General features: G+C 41.8%; 1 protein-coding gene across 1 annotated transcript in view; it reads right to left on the bottom strand.

Annotated features, from left to right (window-relative positions):
* LOC143389403 (Golgi pH regulator) overlaps positions 1-20337 on the bottom strand; it is a 36405-nt gene extending 16068 nt beyond the window's left edge. Inside the window, exons 1-7 of the mRNA XM_077109818.1 lie at positions 20149-20337; positions 11657-11716; positions 10663-10766; positions 6470-6576; positions 5976-6077; positions 1696-1816; positions 810-890 (exon numbers count right to left, since the gene is read on the bottom strand). Coding sequence (XP_076965933.1) covers positions 810-890; positions 1696-1816; positions 5976-6077; positions 6470-6576; positions 10663-10766; positions 11657-11716; positions 20149-20190 — 617 coding nt within the window. The 5' untranslated portion in view covers positions 20191-20337. The remainder of the gene's footprint in view (positions 1-809; positions 891-1695; positions 1817-5975; positions 6078-6469; positions 6577-10662; positions 10767-11656; positions 11717-20148) is intronic.
* Between the last annotated feature and the right edge of the window lie 3553 nt (positions 20338-23890).

The raw sequence follows: 23890 nt of genomic DNA, 5'->3' as shown, positions 1-23890 counted from the left end.
TGAATATATGAATGAATAAATGAAGGCAAAGTATTTAATTTTCACTAAATGATTACTCTACAGAGACTAAGAAGTTGAGTAGCAACTTAACTAGGTTTAGCTCACTGATCTAAGGTCTCTACAAGTCTTAACATATCAACTCTGTTCTTGACAAACAAGAAAACCAAAGCACAAAGACATAAACTAGCTCAAGGGTCCAGTCTGATTTCAGAGTCTGTTCTTTTGTCCTGTAGAACAGATTCCTATGAAATGCCACTTGGAAAACGTATATTCTAAAAGCATTTTTTTGATCATAAAAACAAAAATGACAATGAAAAGACTTGAAGGATTTTAAGTTGTTATAGAAAAGGAAGTTGAAAAGATCTAAGTCAAACATGAAAAGGTTTAAAATGCAGGATAAAAAACTTTTAAAACATCCATTCTTCAAATAGAAAAGTTACTTTAACAATCTAGATAGAGAAATATCTAAATTCAGGGAATTTGGTTGAATTTGAGAATTTTCTTTCATATATGAGTGGACATGAATATTTGATAATTCCCTACTTTATAAAGTACATTTAAAAAAATTGTTTCTTTTAGTTGTAGATGGACACAATACTTTTGTTTTACTTATTTGCCTTCCTATGTGGTGCTGAGGATCGAAGCCAGTACATTACATATGCTGGGCAACTGCTCTACCACTGAGTCACAACCCCAGCCCCTCTTAGACTTTTGATCCTTTTTTTTTTTTTGTACTGGGGAGTGGTCCCGGAATGCTCTGCCCCTGAGCTACAGCCCCGACCACAGAGTACATTTTAATGTGATCTTACCTTTTCTTTTTGCTTATGATCATATCCATGGTTTGGAGCAGTCGCCGTTCTAGTGCTAGAATATCTGTGTCAGTCACATTCCTACAATAAACACCAACTGTCAGCATTGTTCTGGGGTCCTACCCTGTGCATAATACAAGCCATAGGAGAAACCAAAAAACCCCCTAATTGTTACCAGTAATCCAAGGACTTGCTTTTTTCTGCAAAATACTAAAATGACTATGATCTAAAACGCTTTCCCTGTCATTCCTTGTCACTCTTCTGGGGGCTCAGGGTAGTAGAAGGCATCTAGCTTCTTAAGTCCTTCTTAGCTGCGATCCAGTGATCGAAGATGTACGACTAAACCCACTTTTAACCTGGGACTATACCCTACTGTTCTACTTCTTGGAGGAACTGGTTTCTGAAGTTAGGATTAAATCACACTGCTGACCACCAGAAATGTTCTTTCAAAAAATGTGAGTGGGGGATGAAATTTGCCATTTAAAAAATAAATGAATGTGCCAAGCATGGTGGCCCATACCTATAATCCCAGCAACTTGGAGGCTGAGGCAGGAGGATTGCAAGTTCACAGTGAGCTTCAGCAACTTAGCAAGACCCTATCTCAAAATTTTAAAAAGGGCTGGGGATGTAGTTCGTGGTCTAGAGCCCCTAGGTTCAATTCCTGGTAATGAAATAAATATATAAAAGGGCAAATAACACAGACAATCAATGTAATTGATAAGACTTATTTGAAAAGATTTCAGGTTAACAACTACAGGGACACAAGAAGAGAAGAATAAAATGGCAGAGTAATAGATCTAATATGATTTAAGTATCAAAGATGGTGGCATGACACACATCTTTAAATGACTAGAAAAAAAAAAAGAAGAGAGAAACTGTACGTTACCTGAGGAAGTAGGACATGTACGTGTATGGGCAGTTGACAGCACCGAATCCAGAGAGCAGAGCCATGAGAGTCACTCCAATCACACCCACCCGGCTGATGAGCTGCTCTATGGACAGGATCCCTGAAAGCATCACACACATTGACACCAGGAACAGACACAATGGAATCATTCGACTGCACACCCAACTTCCAAGTGTAGCTCTCTAATAAACACAGAAGCCGACTGACTTCCTTATATCCTGTGTGCTCTAGTCATCTCTTTTATTGGGTGATAATAGTACAATAAGAATAATAATTGTAAATAACAGTACTGACCGTTTATATTAGATAGTGTGAACTCTAACAGAGCAAAGACAAAGGAATTCTAGCAAAAGCTCTGGTTTAATTAAAAAAAAAAAAGCAAAGAAAGTCTTCTGGAAAAGTATAAATGGTAGGTAGGTGGCACTCTGCGCTAGTTACTTTTGATATATGTATTTCCCCTTAAGGTCATACTTTTTAGCTACGTCTTATTCCTTTCTGTACCCAATGCACATAGTGCATCTAACAAATGGGCTGAGTAATTCAAAGGCAAATATGTGAGTTTTAGATTACCAGCTGTATTCTAATTATTAACTCTTTCCTATTACATGAAAATGTTGAAAATCAACTCAGCAGTTAAAATAAGTGCTGCCAGACTGGGGTCCTAATTAGAGTAAGATATATTCCATGCTTGTATGATCATATCAAAATGGATTCTAATGTCATGTATAACTAAAAAGAACCAATTAACAAAAACAAGTGCGGCCAGATGATGTATTGGGGTAACCGAGGGAAAGCAAAGCTAAAGAACAACTCAGGAAGTCTGGCACCCCAGGAAAACACTGGTTTTCATTTGCTTTTACTTCCTGTTTCTGGGACGGCTAGTCCCCACTCCATCTCCTACTTCTTCTTTTCCGTTTTAAGGCTTGTAAGATAATTCTTACACCTTCTTGTTGGACCTTCCTTTGGTCTGTCCTTTGAATCTCAGCTTAATTATCAATCCAAAGTCTCAATAAAGGTTGATTCTAGTCACCTGCACTAAATTTGACATTTTTATCTGCGTCATTCTCTATCACAGTACTCTGTTTGTGCCTTGGAGACAATGACCACAACTGGCAATTATTTACTTATTTACATATCTAGTCCCAGGCAAAAGACTGTTTCAGCAGGGCAGAATCCAAATGTGTTTTGTTCACGGTTCTCTCCAGCAAGTAACTTCAGTAGGTGCTCACTAATACTTGTGGGGTATTAATGAAGGAATGAATTCTCATCTAAATTCTGTTGATTCTACTTTCCACATATCTCTTGATTTTGTATCGTTTTACAGGAAAGACATCTAATTGATCTTTGTTTTCCTTATTATCTAGCACACAGGAGGTATATAACAAATGTTTGTTGACTGTGTACATAATATCACTCAAAAACATAAAAAACCCAAGGGATTAATACAAATTATTACATATTAAAAACTGAAAAACAATGCCCCTTCTACTTTTATTCCCATTAACATGGTGTCTTTTTATTAACTATTTCTGTGGTTTAAAGTACTTTGTAGTTATTATCTATTCAATGACAGCATTTCTATGAAGTGAAGAAGTCAGGATTATTATGCCTAGTTACCAGTTAATTCCCAGGAAGTCACATGACTGAGTAGCAGACCATGCCACTGTTTCAACCTGTTCACACAGATCCTCTCTGCTTACACACTTTCTTAGCCTCACTCTTTCCCAACCTTCTGAGGCTCATGCATTGCACAGGAGTACTTTTATAGACCTTTTTTACAAATTAGTAAGGCCTGGGTCTTACAGTTTTTTGTGATCTCCACAGCAAGAAATCATACTGAGGGGCCGAGGTCGTGGCTCAGCGGTAGAGCGCTCGGCTAGCACATGTGAGGCGCTGGGTTTGATCCTACGGACCACATAAAAATAAATAAATAAAATAAAGGTGTTGTGTCCAACTACAACTAAAAACTATTTTAAAAAAAAGAAGACGGCAGTGTAAGGCTGGCTGCTTCTAAGTGACTGCCCAAACGTTTCTTCCTATTTACTTCTCCTAGAACATTCAGAATGCGAAACTGAAATGACCAATTATTTCACCATGAAAAAAAGGCCCAAGCTGAAACCATCTCCCTAGCTCTCCCTGCGTGTCCTTTCAGGATACTCATCAACGTTGGAAAAAGAAACAGACGAAGTGGGCAGGGGGTCAGCAGTGATGGTGGAATGAGATGGACATCATTATCCAAAGTACAGTATGAAGACAGGAATTGGTGTGAACACACTGTGTGTACGGCAGAGGCATGAACAGCTGGGCCCAGTGTGTGCAGTATGAATTGTAATGCATTCCGCCGTCATAGGTAGATTAAAAAAAAAAAAAAAAAAAGAAGAAACAGACAAAGGCACGACAGACACAATGGTCTTCTTCCCTCTGCCATGGCCTGGCCGCGCTGGCCGCAAGAGTGCAGGAGAGAGCTGGGGAATCCCGTCAGGCAGGTCTTTAGACTACATGGAGCTGCCTAAAATTCTTCAACTGACTTCTAGCATCACAAACTGGTTTCTCTGTGGGCTCATATGGAATAGGTTTGTACGAGAGCAATACTACCAGCAACACTATCAAATCTGACTATCAAGTCATGCCCACACTGACCTGGGCATGCTGACCACATTGGCAAATCCTAAATTCCTATCCAGAGTGTTAAATTCTTCAACTCATTTACCACGAAGAAAACTCAATTTCCCCCCAATTCACTGATTCAGAAAACATGCACCAACACTTGTTATTGCCTTCAGAGTAGGCATTAGGATATAAAGCAGATAAAGACAAATACAAGCAGATTCTGACCACAAGGAAGCCCAGAGACTAATGAGGAAGTCAGAAAGGAAATAAATAATTTAAGCTTTATAGGGGATAAAAATAAGTGAAATATATAGGTGAAATAAACAAGTCCCCTGGGTGGGGGCAGTTAATATCTCCCAGAGATGTCCACCAGGAAAGTCTTCTTAGAGGCACTGATCAGAGTCCAATCTTAAGAAGGCACCTGGAGGGAGGTAGGGTGAAGAACTGTCACCTCTGGTGGCACAGCTGACCCAGCAGCTCGAATCTGGAAGGCCTGGAGAACTGCAGAGAGCGCGGGCAGGTCTGCACCATGCTGACGGTCTGACTGTTGCTGGTAGGCTGGGGCGATTTCACTTTTTTGCTTCTTTATTATTATTTCAAATTTTAAAAGACCTCTTTTTATTTCCAAAGTCATTTATGATGCTGCATATGCTTTAAAAACTGTACATTACCCCTGACCCACTTGCAGAGATCTTCAAAACCTTTTGCCTAAAATCTCTGCTATCAGACAATGAGTACACGTGGAAGACGTGTGGAAGTGTGGCAGATTTTGCACCTATCCGGTGTTCACTGCAATTCTTTTGTGGCATTTCTTTTTGTGTTAAGAGTCTGGAAAGCCCAAAGTTCTTAGAATTCCTTGAAACTAAGGTTTTGAATGTCCATAGTTTTTACCAAATTGACAGATGCACATGAAGCCTTGAACGTAGAAATAAACAATGCAGGGTGTCACATATCTGGGAGCCAGTGCAGCTGGGACAGATTCTACTGTTCGGAATGTGTTCCTCAAAGGTCCACACGTTAAAGGCTTGGTCCCCACCCATGATACTGGTGGACGGAACCTTTAAGAGATAGGGCCTACTTGCAAGTTTCTGGTTATAGGGGGTACACCCTTGAAGGGGATATTGGGACCCTGGCTGTTCTACTTTCTCTTTCTTTGCTTCTTGGCTGCCATGAGATAAACAGCTTCCTCTGTCACAATCTTATCATGATGTACTGCTCGCCACAAGCCTCAAAGCAATAGGCTATGTACTGAAACCTCCAATACTGTGAACCAAAATAAACCTTTCCTCTTTTTAAGTCGATTACCTCAGGTATTTTGTTATAGTAATGAAAAAGTGACTAACATCTATGTAACTGTATTTCTATAATTCTGCATTCAATATAGGAGATTTAAGTTAAAGAGACCTTTCTATGTTTTTCACTAAACCAAGGTTAAAAACTACTGCTCCAGAATGACAGACATATGATCCAAAATTAGCATTTGATACTCCTTAGGATGAAGAAGAAAATTTGGTTAAAAATCAGATATTTTTTAGAGAAATGATTTGCTATATTTCCTGACAACCAGAAGTTTCAAAACACTTTTTTTTTTTTTTAATTATAAGATTAAATAACCCTCTTCCTAAATCTACTTCTCCCCATATACTCACCATGTTTTGGGCTGAGAATGGGAAATGGATCTCCCAGTTTCCAGAAGAAATACATAAAGGTCAACCATAAGAGACAGGAAAAAAGCAGTCTCTGTTTCTGCACTAAGACAGAAGAGAGAAGACTGTTAGGGAAAGCATGTTAAAGAGCTTGCTCTACCTAAAATTATGAGTATGTGTATTAATATCTGGTCAATGAATGATGGAACTATACAATTTTTAATGAAAGCATCCTTACCCAACATAAGAGAAACTTGGATGAAATTAAACAGTGGACTGAGTTAAAAGCGACATTGTAGTAGAAGTAGGAATAAAGTTGTGGCAGAACAAATAACCCAATCATTGATTTGATATTCATTATGGAACCATTTTAGGACATTGTGAAGTACCCCCAAATAGCAGCAGTTATGAAAGTAACGTACAATTAAAGCTGTCTATATCTCTAATCCCCAAGAACACCCAATCTATGTGCTGACATTAGGAAGGAAAATACTCACACAGTCGGATGTTGCTCACAATAGAATAGCCAATGTAAAAAGGCACCATGAAAACCAGGATCAGCAGAATTATACACAGGTTCATTTTCCAGTGAAAATAACGGGAGCTGAAATAAATGTCAAAGATTGTCACTGAGGGAAGGGTGTGGGGAGGGTAGCAGCTTTCACGTTCTTTAGTCTTCCAAGCATGCCTGGCTCTTTAAACTCAACACTGAACATGTTCCATCTAATTCACCAACTATGCTATTATTATCTACTCGCTGGTAGAGATTAAAAAATATGAATTTTTAGAAGGTATATATGACCATCTTAACCTAAAAATTTCACTAAATGTTAGTACTTTAGTTATATTCATAAGCAATGTATAATAACACTTATCAACATATTCCATTCCTAGTAGTATGAGTTATTTCATCCACTACTAGGAATCTTATTGCATTATAAGAATTAAAGGGAAACAAGGTTAATAGTAATGCATGCCATAGAGACTCAAGCATGTCTTTCATACTCAATGTAAACATCTGATTTGCTTTATACTCTTTATAAAATATAAGCCAGGCACAGTGGCACATGCCTTAAGTCCAATGCCTCAGGAGGCTGAGGCAGGGAGATCACGAGTTCAAATCCAGCCTCAGCAAAAGCAAGCCCCAAGCACTCAGTGAGACCTGTCTCTAAATAAAATACAAAATAGGGCTGGGGGTGTGACTCAGTGCCTGAGTGCCCCTGAGATGAATCCCTGTTACTGCTCCCCCCATATATATAATTTATTTAAAAAGTTTAGTTCTTTTGCTTTGTATAATGGATTTATCGAGATATAATTCACTCATTTAAAGTGTAAAATTCAATGATCTTTAACATATTCACAAGTCAGTGCAACTACCACATTGATTCTAGAACATTTTCATTACTTCCTAAAGAAACCCTGTACCTATTATCACTTTCTCATTCCCCTCCCTCAATCTTCCCAATTCTAGGAAACCAAAGCATTTCTGTTTCTACGGACTGGCCTACTCTGGACATGTCATGTGAATGGCATCTCATAATTCGTGATCTTTTATGGCTAGCTTCTTTCACTTAGCACAATGTTTGCAAGGCTCATCCATGTTGTAGCATGAATCAAAAGTTCATTTCTTTTTAATAAAATTTGAATATTCACCCTGTTGTTTATCCATTCATTAGTTGTTGGATAACTGGACTGCTTCACAATTTAGTTACCATAGATATCGATGCTACGAGCATTTTCGTACAGTTTTAGTGAGACTGTGCATTTCCATTTCTCTTAAGGCAGAATTCGAAGAGACCTGCTGGGCCATAATGGGTGTCTACACTCAACCTTGGGAGGCACGACCATGTTCCCCAGCAGTGCGTGAGGGTTCCGATTCCTGCTTGGCCCCACCAACACCCGCCCCGTCACCGCGGCTTTGCTGCGTCCCCTGGTGGTCACGATGCAGAGCTCCTTTTCCTCTGCTTCTCCGCCTCTACATTATCACCTTTGGAGAGCTGCCCTTCAGGTTCTTTGTCCATTTTTTAGAATTTTTTTTAAACTATTAAACTGTAAGGGTTATGTATACATCCTAGGTAACAATCCCTCGTCAGAAGATTTGCAAAATTTCCTTCTATTCTTGGGACTTCTGTTCACTTATTGATAGCGTCCTTTGCATTTACTGATTTTAAACTTAGGTAGCCTGGTTTCAAAAACTGGCTGAGCAGCTAAGTGGCTTACAAGGATATATAAAATACAGGGTGAGAAGTAACCTGTAAGGAAATAGGAAAGAAAGCAACAACAATGGCAAAAAATAGGTAAAATATCAGACCAGGCCTAATGGCTTTTGTGAAATAGGTTTAGAAACTTGCTGTGAGTGGGCCACAACTTTAGTTTTCGGTTTTCTAATGGTCAATATGAAATAGAAAATTTGATTAGTCAGATGTGTCTGTAAACCAAAGTCTCCAAGGAAGCATAATTATTACCGACTTCTTATTACTGGATTATTACCAAGACAAAAATGAAACTTCTCTAATGCTTTCATAAGGAAGAAAATGTGAGATCCATCTGCAATACCTTGAACAATATTCTTTCAAGAGAAACATCAGTGTGTTGCAAAAGACTGTTTCTTACTATTTCCCCCTTAGTACCAATGACAGAACCTTACAACAAAGAGCCATTCAGTAAAGGCTACCCTGTGGGAGCAAAATCCAGTTCTCTAGATAATAGAAAGCCTTTTTCTCATCTGGATTAGCCCAGTTTAGAGCATCTAGAGAGGCAAACCAGCTGCACATGCCCCAGGCAATCCCATAAAATGTTTCAGCTAAGTTCTGAAATATTCTGTGAGACAGTGGGTTTGAAACTACAGGTGTTGTTCCATGTGTAACACATGTTTTAACTAGTGTTTTGGGCTGAGTTTAAAATGATGGTTTCTTGAGAAATGAAGGATCCTAACAAGATTTTATATTTGAATAGGAGGCTATCCACCCAATTTCAACACTCTTAGGGCCCAGATTCTCTTTTACACACACACACACACACACACACACACACACACACACATATTAGCTGTAGATGGACACAACACCTTTATTTCACTTATTCACTTTTATATGGAGCTGAAGAATGAAGCCAGTACCTCACACATGCTAGGCAAGCGCTCCACCACTGAGCCACAACCCGAGCCCCACAGATTCTCTTTTGAACACTATGCTGAATCCAGTCACTATACAGATATAATACATTTCTGTTCCACAGTTGAGCCAAATGTTACCATGAAGAAATAGGTATGACTACGGACATGTCTCAGCCTAAACAAACCCAATCTCTCCCCCAAATACCTAAAGAACCAGATTTTAGCAATGCTATTTTCTATATTCTTTCATATAAATTATTTCAGAAATTTGAAAAAATACACCAAATATACAGTTTCCTATTATACAGGATTATTGATTATGAATTAAAAGCTGAGAGAAATCATCTACCAAAAACAATAACGATGGTTTTAGATTATGTGAGTCAGAAGTCTATATTTATTTTTTTGTGTTGCTGGGGTTGAACCCAGGGCCGTGTGCATGTGAGACAGCCACTCTACCAGCTGAGCTACAGCCCAGCCCCCATAATCCTTTCTATCAATATTTAGATGAGTGGTTAGCAAACTATGCCCTGGCAGCTACCTATTCTTACAAGTGAAACCTTACTGGAGTACAGCCATGCCCACTTGTTCTTGTATTGCTTAGGGTTGCTTCTGATTTACAACAGCAGAGTTCAGTAATTGTGATAGAAACCCTTTGGCCCACAATGCGAACCTGTTTAAATAACAGAGAAACACTTAGGTTGTGAGAATAAAATATAATAACCAGCAGGTAAAATAATATTTGCCTATACTCCACAGTCACTGGATCTATATTCAGCTTACTCCCCAAAAGTTTGGATCATTAAAGAACAAACTTAAAAGTACAAGAGTAAAAGTAAATTTCTGTTTAATTGTACTACAGCTTATTAAATGATCTATCAGGAGCAACTTTATTTTTTTTAACCTTTCAATATTTTATGTTTAAGCATCTCTATTTTATGTCTTCAATTTTTTTTTCAACTCTGATTCTTAAAAAAGAATATGAGAGTAAAGTCTCTCTATAAGTCTCAAGTATCAGCAGCCTATAATGAATTTATACAGCTTAGCTTGGCATGGATTCCTGACTATGAGTGAAAGGCCACTTTATTCCTAAAAGATCTTTTCATGTGGTAATAAAAAAGTACAACAAAAGTCAACATAGCAAATTTGATAAATGCCATATACAGATGATGGTCTAAAAAATTCTTAAGCTTGCAATTTGACATATAAGAAATATTTTGGAAAAACTGTCTAATAAAATGTTTTAAAAAGCATTCTAAGTAGAAGTTGTAGCTCAGTGGCAGAGCACTTGCCTAGCATGTGTTCAATCCTTAGCACCACATACAAATAAATAAATAAATAAAATTAAGGTGTTTTGTCTAAAAAAAAAACTAAGTTCAATCAAACTTGATCATGCCTGTAAAATAAAAAAAGATAACTGAGACAGTAAATTCATTTTCAGAGAGGTCCTTAAATAACTCTGAAAAATCCACATGGTAGATTTTTTTTTTTTTTAACTAGAATTCAGATTACTTTTACATGGTAAAGATGGAGCACAGTGTTTCAAGAGGCAAGATACTTAGTATTCTTACTCACCTGCTATTCAGTACTCCTAAGATTTCAAAGATGATCAGCTCAAACATGGTGCAAGAAAATGCAAAAGTCACAGAGAAGATCACCTGCACCACATACTGGCGCACCTGTTAAAGCCAAGAAGAGACACAAGTTGATCACTTCCTGGCTTGAGATTTTGAACTGATAATCTCCTGGAGGCAAGTCAGAAATCTTATTTTTAGAAATTCTCAAGTCGTTGGAAACAGATGACCAACATCCACTTGTGGCTGGGGAATTTAAAGCATGAGAAGATGAAGTGACAGGTCAGAAGTAGCATTTAGAATTCCTAATGCACACTGACCCCCCCCCGCCCCTGCCACAAAGAGCTATAGATCTTGATAAAATGTTCAACACAACAAGAGTTTTTCAACACTCTGCAGATCTCAGATCAGTTCTGGAACCTTCACTGGGAGGCCTTACAGTACTGGGCAGAAGAGAACCTTCAGAACTTTGGGCTCTGACAACTACCAACCCCCATGGAGAGGTTTAATGGAGAACATTCTACAATGACAGAAAGGCAGTTCAGTACCACTAATTTATTACAAAATAAGGAAGAGTAATTGGAAGATGTCCATTCTAGGGTGGTGATTTTGTGACTCCAAGGCTTAAAATGAGAACCAGACCAACTTCTGAATTCTGGCAGTAGTTTCAAATGTAAGACTGGTGATTCAGGGCTAGACAGACAAAGGAAAGGGAACCTTTTTGAGACACTGTGAGAATAACTGCTACTGGCATATATCCTGATGTAACTACAGCATGGCATTCCTCGCTCCATGTGACCTGGCTTTATATTTTATTTTTAAAATCTAAGCCTAATCATATTCTGCAGTTTCACTGTTGGAATAATTTTCATTTGGCAAAAAGCTTCCTATTTTGGAAGTGAACATGATCTTTAACAGAGGCATTTTTCTTGTTTTATTTTTAAACAATGTAAACTCACATGAAATATAAGCATAACATAATGTTTTCTTCTCACCTCGTAGTCCTTAAACAATTGACGCATGAAGAAAAGCCACCCAAATCCAAAAAACAGTATCTATAGAAGAAAAAAGACAGAATGTCAATATATATCTTCTTTTGAGAAATGCTTCAAAGAGAATACATCTAACTTATTTCACAGATTAAAGATGAGATCCACTTACAACACTGGAAGGAGATGTTTAGATGCTCTTAGATTTCTGAGATTATCCATGCTATAGAATGTGTTATAAATTAGACAGCGTGTTTCCACCTTGGTATAAAGCTGGGGTTGTAGAATCCCACTTTCGTCAGTTTTGATCCAAACCAGCAGAGACAATCATCACACATCAGCTGACAAAGCTGGCTCGATTTTCACTACTAAATAGAGCCATCACACATTCTGACGCAATTCCTCTCTTCTTATGTGTGTCAAAAACTCCATGAATAACCCCTGGTTCTGCAGATTATGCCTTATGAAGCCTCTGCTCTTCTCTGATAGGAACTTCCCTCCAGCCCTCACCCACTTGTAATCCTATAGGTCTCAACAAACATATTATTCCTCATGGAAGGACTTCTTTTTCCCATGAAAAAAGAGAAACTGCTCTTTTTATAAAATCCTATTTCACCCTGTATTTGCCTCATCAAAGCACGAGCCACAGAGTTTTATAATGTCTAATTATAATGACTTTATTATAAGTTCTGGGAGGACAAGGACCACGTCTGTCTTGTTGATGTTTGTATTCGCAGCACCCCGTATAATGCCCGCACACAACAGTCTCTCCTTAAGTGTGTGCTGGGTGGCTAAATGGTCCAGTCAAAGATGGCTGCTTTTTAGCAAAAACCCAATCTTGAAAATTTTGCAGATTACTACATGTGCTATACTAAGTGTTGGGAACCCAAAGATGAGTAACACAGTGTCACCCTCCAAAAGCTCACTCCATCATGGGAAAGACATCAAATAAATAATTACAATGCAATATGGATGTGCAAGGACAGGGACATGTACATGATCCCGAAAAAACAATGAAGGAGACCAAACCAATCTGTATGTAAGATTTTCAAAGAAGATAATACCTGAGCTGAGAGAGGTTATAATTTAGGGTTAAAACTTGATATCGTGTGCAGATTTGGGGATTAGGCACATTTTTCTACAGTTTCCCAGGTGTATTTACCACATAGTCAAAAGTTTCCTAGGCCCTAAAATACTGAAAATCAGTCTCTTAAAGGATGACTAGGAATCAGGCAGGAAAAAACAGAGGTGGTAAGGTGCCACAGTCTGGCTGGCTGGGCAAAATATCCGGAGGGTGACGAATAACTTGTGTATGTTGATGCAGCAGGAGTGGAAGCCGTTTATTGTAGGATAACAGAGGTATTTATACATTTTGCACAGCTTATCTTAATTAGCATAAACTAGATACAGCAGTCAACCAATAAGGAATCTCCACACTTAATGGCTCGCTTTTGTTACTTTACAAACCACTTCCTCTGGCATTTGGCCAGGCGCCATCCAGACTTGTTTACAGACTCTAACATTTCTCTGGCAAAATACCAGGTGCCATCCTGACTTGGTTACAGACTCTAACAATAAGGGCAGGGGGACGGGGCTTTCAGACAGCAAGACCATTCCTAAAGGCATGGAGCACCCAGCCCTGGGATATGCTGGCAACCCCTGCCCAGTGCTGCTGGGAATCATCATTCACAAGAGGGAGGGCTGGGGTAGCTCACCGTACAGTGCTGTCCAGCACGCTCAGGGCCCTGGTTCAATTCCTTTAAAATAAACAAAATAAACAATAACCAAGGGGGGGGGAGAAACAAGGAAAGTGGTTAAAAATGAGGCTGGATCTTGAAAACTGTGAGGAAGTTGCAACTAAAGAATTAAATGGTATAAATACACTCTTCTCAAACCCTTTGAGCGGCAAGGGAAGGAAAAAAAATGAGGCTGGAGAGGAGAAACAGAGGTCCAATCTCTGAAAGTCCTAAAGGCCACCCCAATGAGCCTGGGTCTATAATGGTGAGGGCCATTTTTTTTGGGGGGGGGGGTGCGGTATTTGAATGCTTCAACAGCTTTATTCACATTTATAAAAGCTAGAAACAATCTAAATGCCTTTAAATCGATGAAAGCATTAAAAAATATGATAACAGAATAGTACTTAGCAATAAAAATAGCCAACATGTAGAAGGGTTATTAGTCTAATTAACGTAAGACACGGGACTCAGTGGGGTCATTTAAGCAGGAGTGGACAAGGCCTTGTGGTTCACCCCAGAACACGACAGCAGCAGCAAAAGAGCCAACTCTAGGAAAAGAAACCCAGGAGGTTGTTATTGCTTCTCTCAGACAGATGATAAAGGCCTGAATTAAGACTTTGGTGAAAGAGGAGGAAGCAACAGATTTGAGAGCTATTAGAAGGTAACCAGCAGGAAAGAGTCAAGAAGGACTAGTTTAGAACACAGGATGAAGAATCAGCCACCTCTGTTGTAAGAAGAGTGAAGAGGAGGTTTGGCAATGGGACGGGAGGATGGAGAAGATGATGAGTATATTTCAGACATGCCAAGGGCCAGAAGGCCTCTCTGGCCAAGATGCCCAGCATTTGAGTAAAAGATTACAAAGGCAGGACTGAGATTTACCTCTAAGTTGAAACCACCCAGTGGGATTCTCCAGGATGGAATCAATGTACAGCTCGAGGAGAGTGAGAACTCCAGGACAGGTGCGGGGAGAGACAAGGAGGGGACAGAGGAGGACTCAGAGACAACAGAACCAGAGAAGGGTGTCCTGAAGCCATGCGCCACAGCGAGGGAGAATGAAGCCAGGAAGGGAAATGTTCAAGGGCGGGCGTGGCTCAGTGCAGAGCACTTGATTAGCCAACAAGGCCCGTTCAATCCTCAGCACAAAAAACAGCAAACAAACCAACAACCAGGCCTCTGGAATTTGCTCAATGATGACCTTAAGAAAAACAGTTTGAACAGGAAGGTAGAGGGAGACCCAGCACCTGGTGGGCTGAGGGTAAATGGGGGTAAACAATGAATGGCTTTAAGGAGAGCCAAGGAAGAGAAAGAGACATTAGACAGCATCCTGGAGAAGAAGGGGGTAAGGGAAGGTTTCCTGCACAGGGAAGAAAGCACAGAGGAGGGGAAGACCAACACAGGACGAGCCGATGTGATTAACTATTAACATTAGCAGCTCACCTTCACGGATCATTTACTTTATTCCAGGTTATGCACTACAGCATTATAATCTCAAATTTAAAAAAAATCACAAAAACTCAGTTTGATTGTCCTATTTTCAGAAAGAAAGCTGAAATTCAGAGAAGTTAAAATGAATATAAGAATTAGGGTTCAAACTGGAGTCTGAGCGACCTACTCCAAAACCTATGCTTTTAACCACTCCACAACGGGTGACTCCAAGATCAACGGCATAGGCTGAGTGTGGCCTGATAGAGGCAGGAGACACCTAGTGTTCTGACGTGGGGGGAGGAGGAGAAAATGACTGTGGATGGATTAAAATGCAGGAAGTAAAAGGAGATCAGTCTTGGTCACTGTTGACTAAGTAGGAGGCAAGAACATCTGCTACGAGGAGAACAGGGGCTTTGAGGAAAGTGATAAAGATCCAGAGAACTCATAAGGGGTGGAACAAACAACTAAAGTCATGAAAGCGAATGAGTCAATGAGGTGAGGGTTAAGCTTTTGGCATCGGCAAACGGGACACTGTATATGATTTTCTACAGCAGCCTTCAGGCCCCTGTATCAATAGTGTACAAGCTAAAACAGTGATCCAAATGTGGACTTTCGTAGGAAGGTAAAGGAAAAAGAGCACAAGAAGGTAACTTGGGATCCATTAATCCAGGCTAAGTAGAAAAGGAGAGAGGCAAAGAGATTAGAAGAAAAAATTCTAGACTATCTAGGAGGCCTGCTGGCCAGTGTGACATTAAGTTCAGAGTTTAGAGGTCATGATTATATGATATATGAAGGTGGAGAAGTTTAGTAATTAGGGCTAGGAGTGGTGTGCAGGTGGATTAAAAAAAATCAAGAAGATCATTCTAAAATGGAACTTTAGATAAGGAAAACAAGCAAAAATCATAAATTTGTATGATGAGATGGGGAACAGAACTAAATATACACTTTTCATGTTTTATTGTGAGTTCCTTTCCCACTGACAAAGAAAGTTTACAAAGACTTTTAAACTACACACACACACACACACACACACACACACACGGAAATTGGAGTTGCGCACAGTGGAGTGTGCCTCACTTTTAGTCCCAGCTACTCACAGGGCTGTCAGGAGGAGTGCTTGAGCCTCTGAGTTTGAGGCCAATCTTGGCAACAGAGTGAGACTCTGTTTCTTTCAGAAAGAAAGGAAAAAAAAAAAAAAAAAAAGAGGACCTGGATAATTTATTACATCCAAGGTACATCATGTGAATTCTGGCAAGATTATAGGGGATCCAAGAAGTATGCAGAAGGAAAAGACAATTTCAAAAAGCTTGCAAATAAAATGGAAAGTGCACAGATTAAAAAAAAAAATACTTTGAGACTTGTACAGAGGAGAGCCTTAACCTTGGGACTTAGAGTGTACTCTGCAACTGATAAGGTTTATGACTGTAAGAGGGTTCAAAACAGGTAAGTTTATAAAAATGACCTCTAGCTTAAAAATTATCCATAAACAGAAAAGATGGCCATTAATAAGATACTTATTAAGGAACCAGCTGGAAAAAGACACCTTTCTTGAATCATTTGTAGATCCAATATTTTTTTCATTTAATATGTATCATATTGATTATATATGCCAGACCCTGGGACAGAATGGTGAACAAGAAAGCCTGGCTGCTGCTCTTGGGGTCCATACTCTATGGAGGAGGTGAACAAGTGGTCACCATGTGGCAGCACTGATGGAAGGGAAGCAGGTCAAGGACATCATGGTAGCCCTTACGGAGACACCTACCAAATCCAGCCTTGGATGTCCAAACAGATCTGAAGACTGAACAGAAGTAAGCCAGGAGTAAGAGGGAAGGGATATGGGGCAGATCCAGAAAGGCAGAAGAGACTGTGTGGAAACCTGGGGCACGACAGACCGTTCAGGTTATGGAAAGCCGGGCAGCTTGGGCACACGCGTAATCCCTGCAGGTCAGGAGGCTGAGGCAGGAGGATGGCAAGTTCAAAGCCAGTCTCAGCAACTTAAAATGGAACATAAAAAAGGGATGGGGATATGGGATATGGCTTGGTAGTTAAGTGCCCTGGGTTCAATTGTTGGCAAGATAAAGTAGTTTAGGAAGTAGAGCATGAAGTGAAGAGCCATGCTGAAGAGCTAAATGCCATGGTCCCAACAAAAGGGACACTATAAGCCATATTGAGGAGTTTAAATTTCATCTTGTGGCATGGCGAACAACTTCAACAGTAAGACTCTGCTTGAGGCTTACAAGTTGATGTGACCTCTGATTTCAGATTTCATTTCAAATAAAAAAAATACAAACAGGAAAAAAATGGGGGAGGGTTTCCCTCCAAGGTAACCGAATCTCTCTAGAAAGGAGCTTTTTATTATATTGATACTTACCAGGCCCTGTTATTCCAGCAAATGACCTGGATACTATGGAATACCAGAGAGAACGAGAGAGATAATACCTTGGACTTGGTGAGTCCACAGATAAAATCACAAATGAACAACAGTGATAAAGAGAAGAAAATAAAGTGGAAATGAGGAAGAAGGTGTCTAGCATGAAGCCTACATTGGTTGGGAGTAGGGGTCAGGCAAAAAGTGCCCCTGAGGGGGCTGCCACTGCCACCCAGTGGTCCATTGCCAGCGTGCCTGGAGGTGGGGTTGCATGTGGCCACCTCCTTCCTGGGACACAGTCCAGGGCCTTGAGGGCCAGAGTACCTGAAGGTTTGCTGCCACCGGGGCACAGCCGACTCTGTCTAGGGACACTGACCAGGGCCTGCAGGACCAGTGTTAGGGTGCCTGAGGGTTTGGCTGACCTAAGGTCTACCTGCTGCGAGTGCCACAACCACCATCTTGCTGCTTCTTCCTAGAGTTACTGCTTTGTGTGAGTGCATCCCTGGTGGCTTCTCTGAAGCCGGAAGGCACTGAGACCTTGGGAACTGCGACAAGCCCAGATCTGCCAGAGAGCAACAGGGTCTGCATGGCCAGTCTGGGTCAGGCAATCCTGCAAAAAGTCAGGCGGGGAGCACTCCACCTGGGGAAGCACAGGTTGGAGAGAGTGGAGAGAGCGGGGCGCTCCCAGCTCCGCAAGCCGAGAAGTGTGCCACTGAGCTACAGTTCCAGCCCCTAAATAATACTCTACTGAATGATGAATGGACAGCAGAAGAAATCATGGATGAGATTAAAAAAATACTCAGAGGTAAGTGAGAATACCAATATAATATGTCAAAATCTCTGGGACACTATGAAGGCAGTACTAAGAGGAAAGCTCAATGCATTGAGCTCATTTGTTAAAAGAATAAAAAGTCTGGCTGGGGCTGTGACTCAGTGGTAGAGAAAGTGCTCAGCACATGTGAGGATCTGGGTTTGATCCTCAGCATCACATAAAAAATAAATAAAATATTGTGTCCATCTACAACTATGTTTAAAAAAAGGATAAAAAGTCAATGACTAAATGACCTAGCATTACATCTCAAAACCCTAGAAAAACAGGAATAAATCAACACCAAAAGCAGAAGAGAGAAAATAATTAAATTCAGAGGTGAAATCAATGAAACTGAAAGAAACAGTTCAAAAAACTGACAAAACAAAAAGCTGGGCTGGGGTTGTGGCTCAGTGGTAGAGCGCTTGCCTAGCATGTGTGAGGCACTGGGTTCGATTCTCAGCACCACATAAAAATAAATAAAGGCCCATCAATGACTAATAAAATATTTTTTAAAAAAAGCTGGTTCTTTGAAAAAAATAAATAAAATCGATAAATCCATAGCCATGCTAACGAAGAGAAAGAGAAAACCCAATAAAATATGTGATGAAAAAGGAAATGTCATGATAGACACTACTGAAACACAGGAGATAATTAGAAACTATTTTGAAAATTTAATAGAAAAGTTTGAAGATATTGACAAATTTCTAGAGACATATGACCTACCCAAACTGAACCAGGAGGTCATACATGATTTAAACCAATCAATTTCACACAAGGAAACAGAAGACACCATCAAAAGCCTACCAACCAAGAAAAGCCCAGGACCACATGGATTCTCAGCCGGTTCTACAAGACCTTCAAAGAAGAATCAACACCAATATTCCTCCAAGGAGGGAACCCTTCCAAACTCATTGTGTATGGCTAATGTCACCCTGATACCAAAACCAAACAAATACACATCAAAGAAAGAAAACTTCAGACCAATCCCTGATGAACAGATGCAAAAATTCTTAATAAAATTCTGGCAAATCGCATACAAAAACATATTAAAAAGATAGTGCACCTCGATCCAGTGGTGTTCATCCCAGGGATGCAAGTTTAATGCAACATATGGAAATCAATAAACGTTGTTTGAAACAGGGTCTGTCAATAAGTGGAAAATTTGGAATCCTCCTGCCTCAGCCTCCTGAGTCACTGGGATTCTAGGCCTGTGCCACTGTGCCTGACTCATTTCATATTCTTTTTTTTTTCCTTGTTGATACTGGGGATAGAACCCAGGGGCATTCGACCACTGAGCCACATCCCCAGCCCTATTTTGTATTTTATTTAGAGACAGGGTCTCACTGAGTTGTTTAGCACCTTGCTTTTGCTGAGGCTGGCTTTGAACCTGCGATCCTCCTGTCTCAGCCTCCCAAACCGCTGGGATCACAGACGTGAGCTCGTATGATCGTAGCACTGCTAATTTTTTTTTTTTTGAAGAGACAAGGATGATATTCTACAGATAGGAGCACGATGATGAAGAGATAAAAAAATATTAAATACATTTTTAACGTCACTTTAAGCACTCAAACGGAAATATTTCTGTCATCTGCCATTTGAAAGAAAAAACATTTCACAAAAAAATACTTCAAAGTATTTGAAAAAACAGGAGATAAAGGTGAACAGTCAGAAGTCAGATCTACAAAGGTCTGGAGTGCAAGCCCTTGGAGATGGGTCTTCAGATACGGGCAAGACAGGCTCTCTAGAAGTACAGGAGCAAGTGCACCAAGGAAGTCGTGCACTTTGTGGTCAACGGAGGGAGAAACGCCGAGCCGCACACGCCGGTAAAGCCCCGCTCCACGGCTCCGGGCCGCTGCAGCCACCGCCGCGTGCTCTGAACCGCGCGCAGCCCTCCGCTCGCGGGCCCGGCCGGACGCCAACGGCACCCGGCCCCGCAGTCCCGCAGCCCCGCAGCCGCGCTTCGGCCTCGGGGGCGGCACCCGGCCCCGCGCTCCAGCGGCTGCCCTTGGGGGTGGCCGGGAGCCGGGGCCGAGGGAGCCCGGCCGGCGAGCCCGCCCCTGCCCGTGAGAGGGCACTGGCACTGCCCGCACCGACGGCGAAGAGGAGGGCCCGCGGCCGGCAAAGGAGGCGGAGGCGCCGGCGGGTGGAGACCCACCTGGGAGGTGATCATGATGCTGGAGTCTATCAGGAAACTCATGGCAGACGTCAGGAGCGTTCATGTTTCCACTTCCCACTCCCCAGGGCACGACCGCTCGGGCCGCCGGCCCACTAACGCCGCTGGCCTTCGCCCGGAGGCCGCGCGGGGACTGCGGCGCTCCGGCCCGACGCCATCAAGCTGCGCCGCAGCCGACCAATCAGCTTCCGTATCTCGCGCCTTCCGCCTGAGGTCGGGAGTGGGCGGAGCGGGCGCGGTGCCAAGGGGCGGGGCTTCACCGGGATGGCCGGCGGAGGGGCGGGGCTTAACTGGGGCGGGATTTAGAGGGTGGGGCTTCAGTGGGGTGGCCGGCCAAGGGGGCGGGGTTTAACTGGGCGGCTGGGCTAGAGGGGGCGGGTGATATTGTGGACTGGAAAACCCGAGGCGGGCCAGTGTCTGGTTCTGAGGCCCAGGCCGGTCTTGTTTTAAATGCTGATTCTATTCAACTTCATGTCACGACCAGTAAGATGCCCGGCATTGCAAAATCAATCAACCAATCCATCAACGCATACATCATTGTCATGACTTAGGCCGAGTACAGCCTTGAGTTCTAAATGTCGTGACCTTTACCTGGTTCCACGAATGTCACTGCAGAGTTACTCGTGAGGGAAGAGTGGACAGGCCCGCGGTGAGCCAGGAAGCTCCGCCGGGTCCTCAGAACAGCGCCATCTGTCTTAGGAGGGGTGACCTCGGCTCTCAGTCCCACTGCGGGAGTCTGCGCCTTTGTGTCACCCTGGCAAGGGATCCAGGGGGTGAGCCAGGAGGGGAGCGCAAGCACCCCCAAGAGCGTGCTCCCAGGTGAGCGAGGCGAGCTGCCCCGTGGGAAGGGAGGGACCGAAGCAGCTGTCTCCGTGAGAAGGGCAGAGTCCACGTGGCCCCAAGAGAGCCTTGTAAGGCGAAGAACTGGAAGTTAGTGAGACTGAAATTAAAAACAGGGAACGCTTCCTTAGGAATCGAGTAGGAAACACCCCTGCCCTTAACATCCACCCTATTTTAGTGTGTGGAATATGGACTGACTTACTACTTTATTCATTCAGTACTCATTTCTGAAGGCTTAATGTACTGCCGTGCAGTCCACATCCGCCCCAGAGCCCTAGCTAGTGCCTGTAGTCCCTGTGTCTTACTGTCCTAGAAACTGTCCAGCCCAGGCTGCCATTGAGACCTGGAAGAGAGCCTCCAGGGACCCCTGGCATCCAGAATCTGGTTATTCAGATCTGCTGTAATCTGAATACCCGAGAATAACATTCATTACACACGAGGGAAGGTGTTTCTCTTTCTTTGAATTGAGTTTTACCCTATCAAGCAGCCAAAATTACTATCAGATGTCCAGTCCCTGGTCCAGAACCCAAGGGAGCTATGGAGGCAACCTTACTATGGAGTGTCTTAAACCAGAGAACTTTGTGTTTCTGGCTACATCTAGTAGGAAACCCCACACAACTGCACCTTATTAACATTCAAGGTTGTGTGAAAGTGCAGAATACTGGGAGAGCCTATTAAATATGATTTTGCAGAATTACTTTGACCCATATAACTTTTGAACAAAAGGGAAGACTATATAGAGATGAAATTTCAAATTGAATATGTTAGTTGAAGTTCATGAATAAAATTTATGATGTTCACGTTCTTACCATACGAATTGTTCTGAATATTGAGTCACCTGTCCTCTACACCTGGGTAGGGCAAAGAACTCTCTCTGTCTCCTACAACTTCCTGTTTTAAGACTGACCTTTCCCTAGAATGACTAATGACAGGGGCAGTCATTCATAGAGAAATCCCCAACTTAATCACTGGGCTGTGACTTACCGCCAGGATTTTGGTAAGACAATCACCAAGGAGTGTAAAGCTAGCATGTTTCAAAGTCTGAGATATTCCTTCTTATTTGTTACCCTGATACATGCACACACATACACTTCTGCATTTTCCCCAAAATGCACAACAATAAATTTAGTAAATTTTGTTGAAACACTAATCCTCAGTGTGATGGCTTGGAGGTGGGGCCTCGCGGCATAATTAGATGTAGATGAAGTCATGAAGGTAAAGCTCCCAAGATGGGATTAGTGCCCTTGTAATGAGATAAAGGGACCAGAGTTCACCCTTTCTTTGTCCCGTGAGAATAGTGAGAGGCTGTCATCTATGAGCTGGGAGGAAGACCCTCACCAAGGGTCTGGCGCCATGATTTGGACATACAACTTCCAGAGCTATGAGAAATAACCACCTGGTATAAGGGTTTTTTGTCATGTTAATTTAACTAAGATGTTGGGTATAATATTTTGTTATATATTTTCACTTGGAAGTATATCGTGAACACTTTCTCATGATAAAGGCTATAACACTTTCATTAACTCAATAATATCGCATCGTATGATCTAACCAACCTACTTTCTGGGGCTTCTTTTTTGTGCATTGTTTGCTATAGTAAAATAATATGGTATAGAATGTGATCCAAAAGTCACACTTCTCCAAACAGTTTTCTCCATCACGTTGGGGATTAGGGTTTCAACATAGTCCTTTCACTGTGTCTATGTCCCAGAAAATTCTGAGCCACACATCAAGCTCCTCCAAGCGTGGCTCCCATGGACGCCGAGCTGGGCCTGCAGACAGCTGCAGTCTGGTAGGCAGCTAGTGGCTTGTGGGGAAGCCATCGGTCTTCCACGTTAGTGCAGAAAATTCAAGAGTCTTCCTTGAGCCCCTCACACTAGGGGGAGGAGGGAGGGGGTGCGGAAGAGGACACCACAACGCTTTCTTCTCCCCTGATAACTCTCTTCAAAGAAACCTTATCCTTCTTTTAAATACCCCAGGCATGTAGTATGGATATGAGGTGTACCCCAAAGCTCCGGTGTTAATGCAGGGATATTCAGAGGAGAAATAGATTAAAGGAATGGATTGTGAGAGCTGTAACCTAATCAGTCCATCTTCATTTGGATGTTAACTGGGTGGTGACTGTAGGCAGGGCGGGGCGTGGCTGGAGGAGTTGGGTCACTGGGGGTGTGCCCTGCAAGGGTTCACCTTCTCTTAGGCCCCTTTCCTGTACCCCCACCCCCTTCATAATTTAGAAGACATACATTTTATTTTAATATAACACACATACACACACACACACACACACACACACACACATATATATGGTTTTTCTTTTTTAAAAACATTTTTATTTTTAGTTACACATGACAGTAGAATGTATTTTGGCAGAAGATACATCCATAAAGCATGACTTATTCCGTTAGGTTCCCACTCCCGGGGTCGTACATGATGCGGAGCTACCCTAGCTGGGAAGGTTGTGGCCAATATCCTGCTGTCTCTCCTGTTCCCTGCCTGTCCCGTCCCTTCACCCTGCTTCCTAGCAGAGAGAGTCAGGAACACCAGGGCACCTGGGCTTTCCCATATCTCTCCTCTTCCTTACTCCTTCCGCCTCTGCGTTCCTGAGTCTACACTGGTACAACCTGGGATTTTAAACTTTAAAATTATGTGTTAAGAATCACTTATGAAATTTGTATTCTGTCTTGTAACTATACTTATAACAGTTACATTTAATTCATTTTGTGTTGAAATGTCTTCAGTATGCATCATTATTAACCTCTTCCATACTTTGACTTTTTTTTTGTACCCAGTATGAACTCAGGGGCACTTAACCACTAGATCACATCCCAAACCCCTTTTTATATTTTGAGACAGGATCTCACTGAGTTGCTTAGAGCCTCGCTGA

Source organism: Callospermophilus lateralis, chromosome 7 (genome assembly GCF_048772815.1).
Source record: "Callospermophilus lateralis isolate mCalLat2 chromosome 7, mCalLat2.hap1, whole genome shotgun sequence".
Classification (NCBI taxonomy): Eukaryota; Metazoa; Chordata; class Mammalia; order Rodentia; family Sciuridae; genus Callospermophilus; species Callospermophilus lateralis.
Note: the sequence above shows the minus strand (reverse complement) of the source record. Positions and strands in the feature narration are given on the sequence as shown.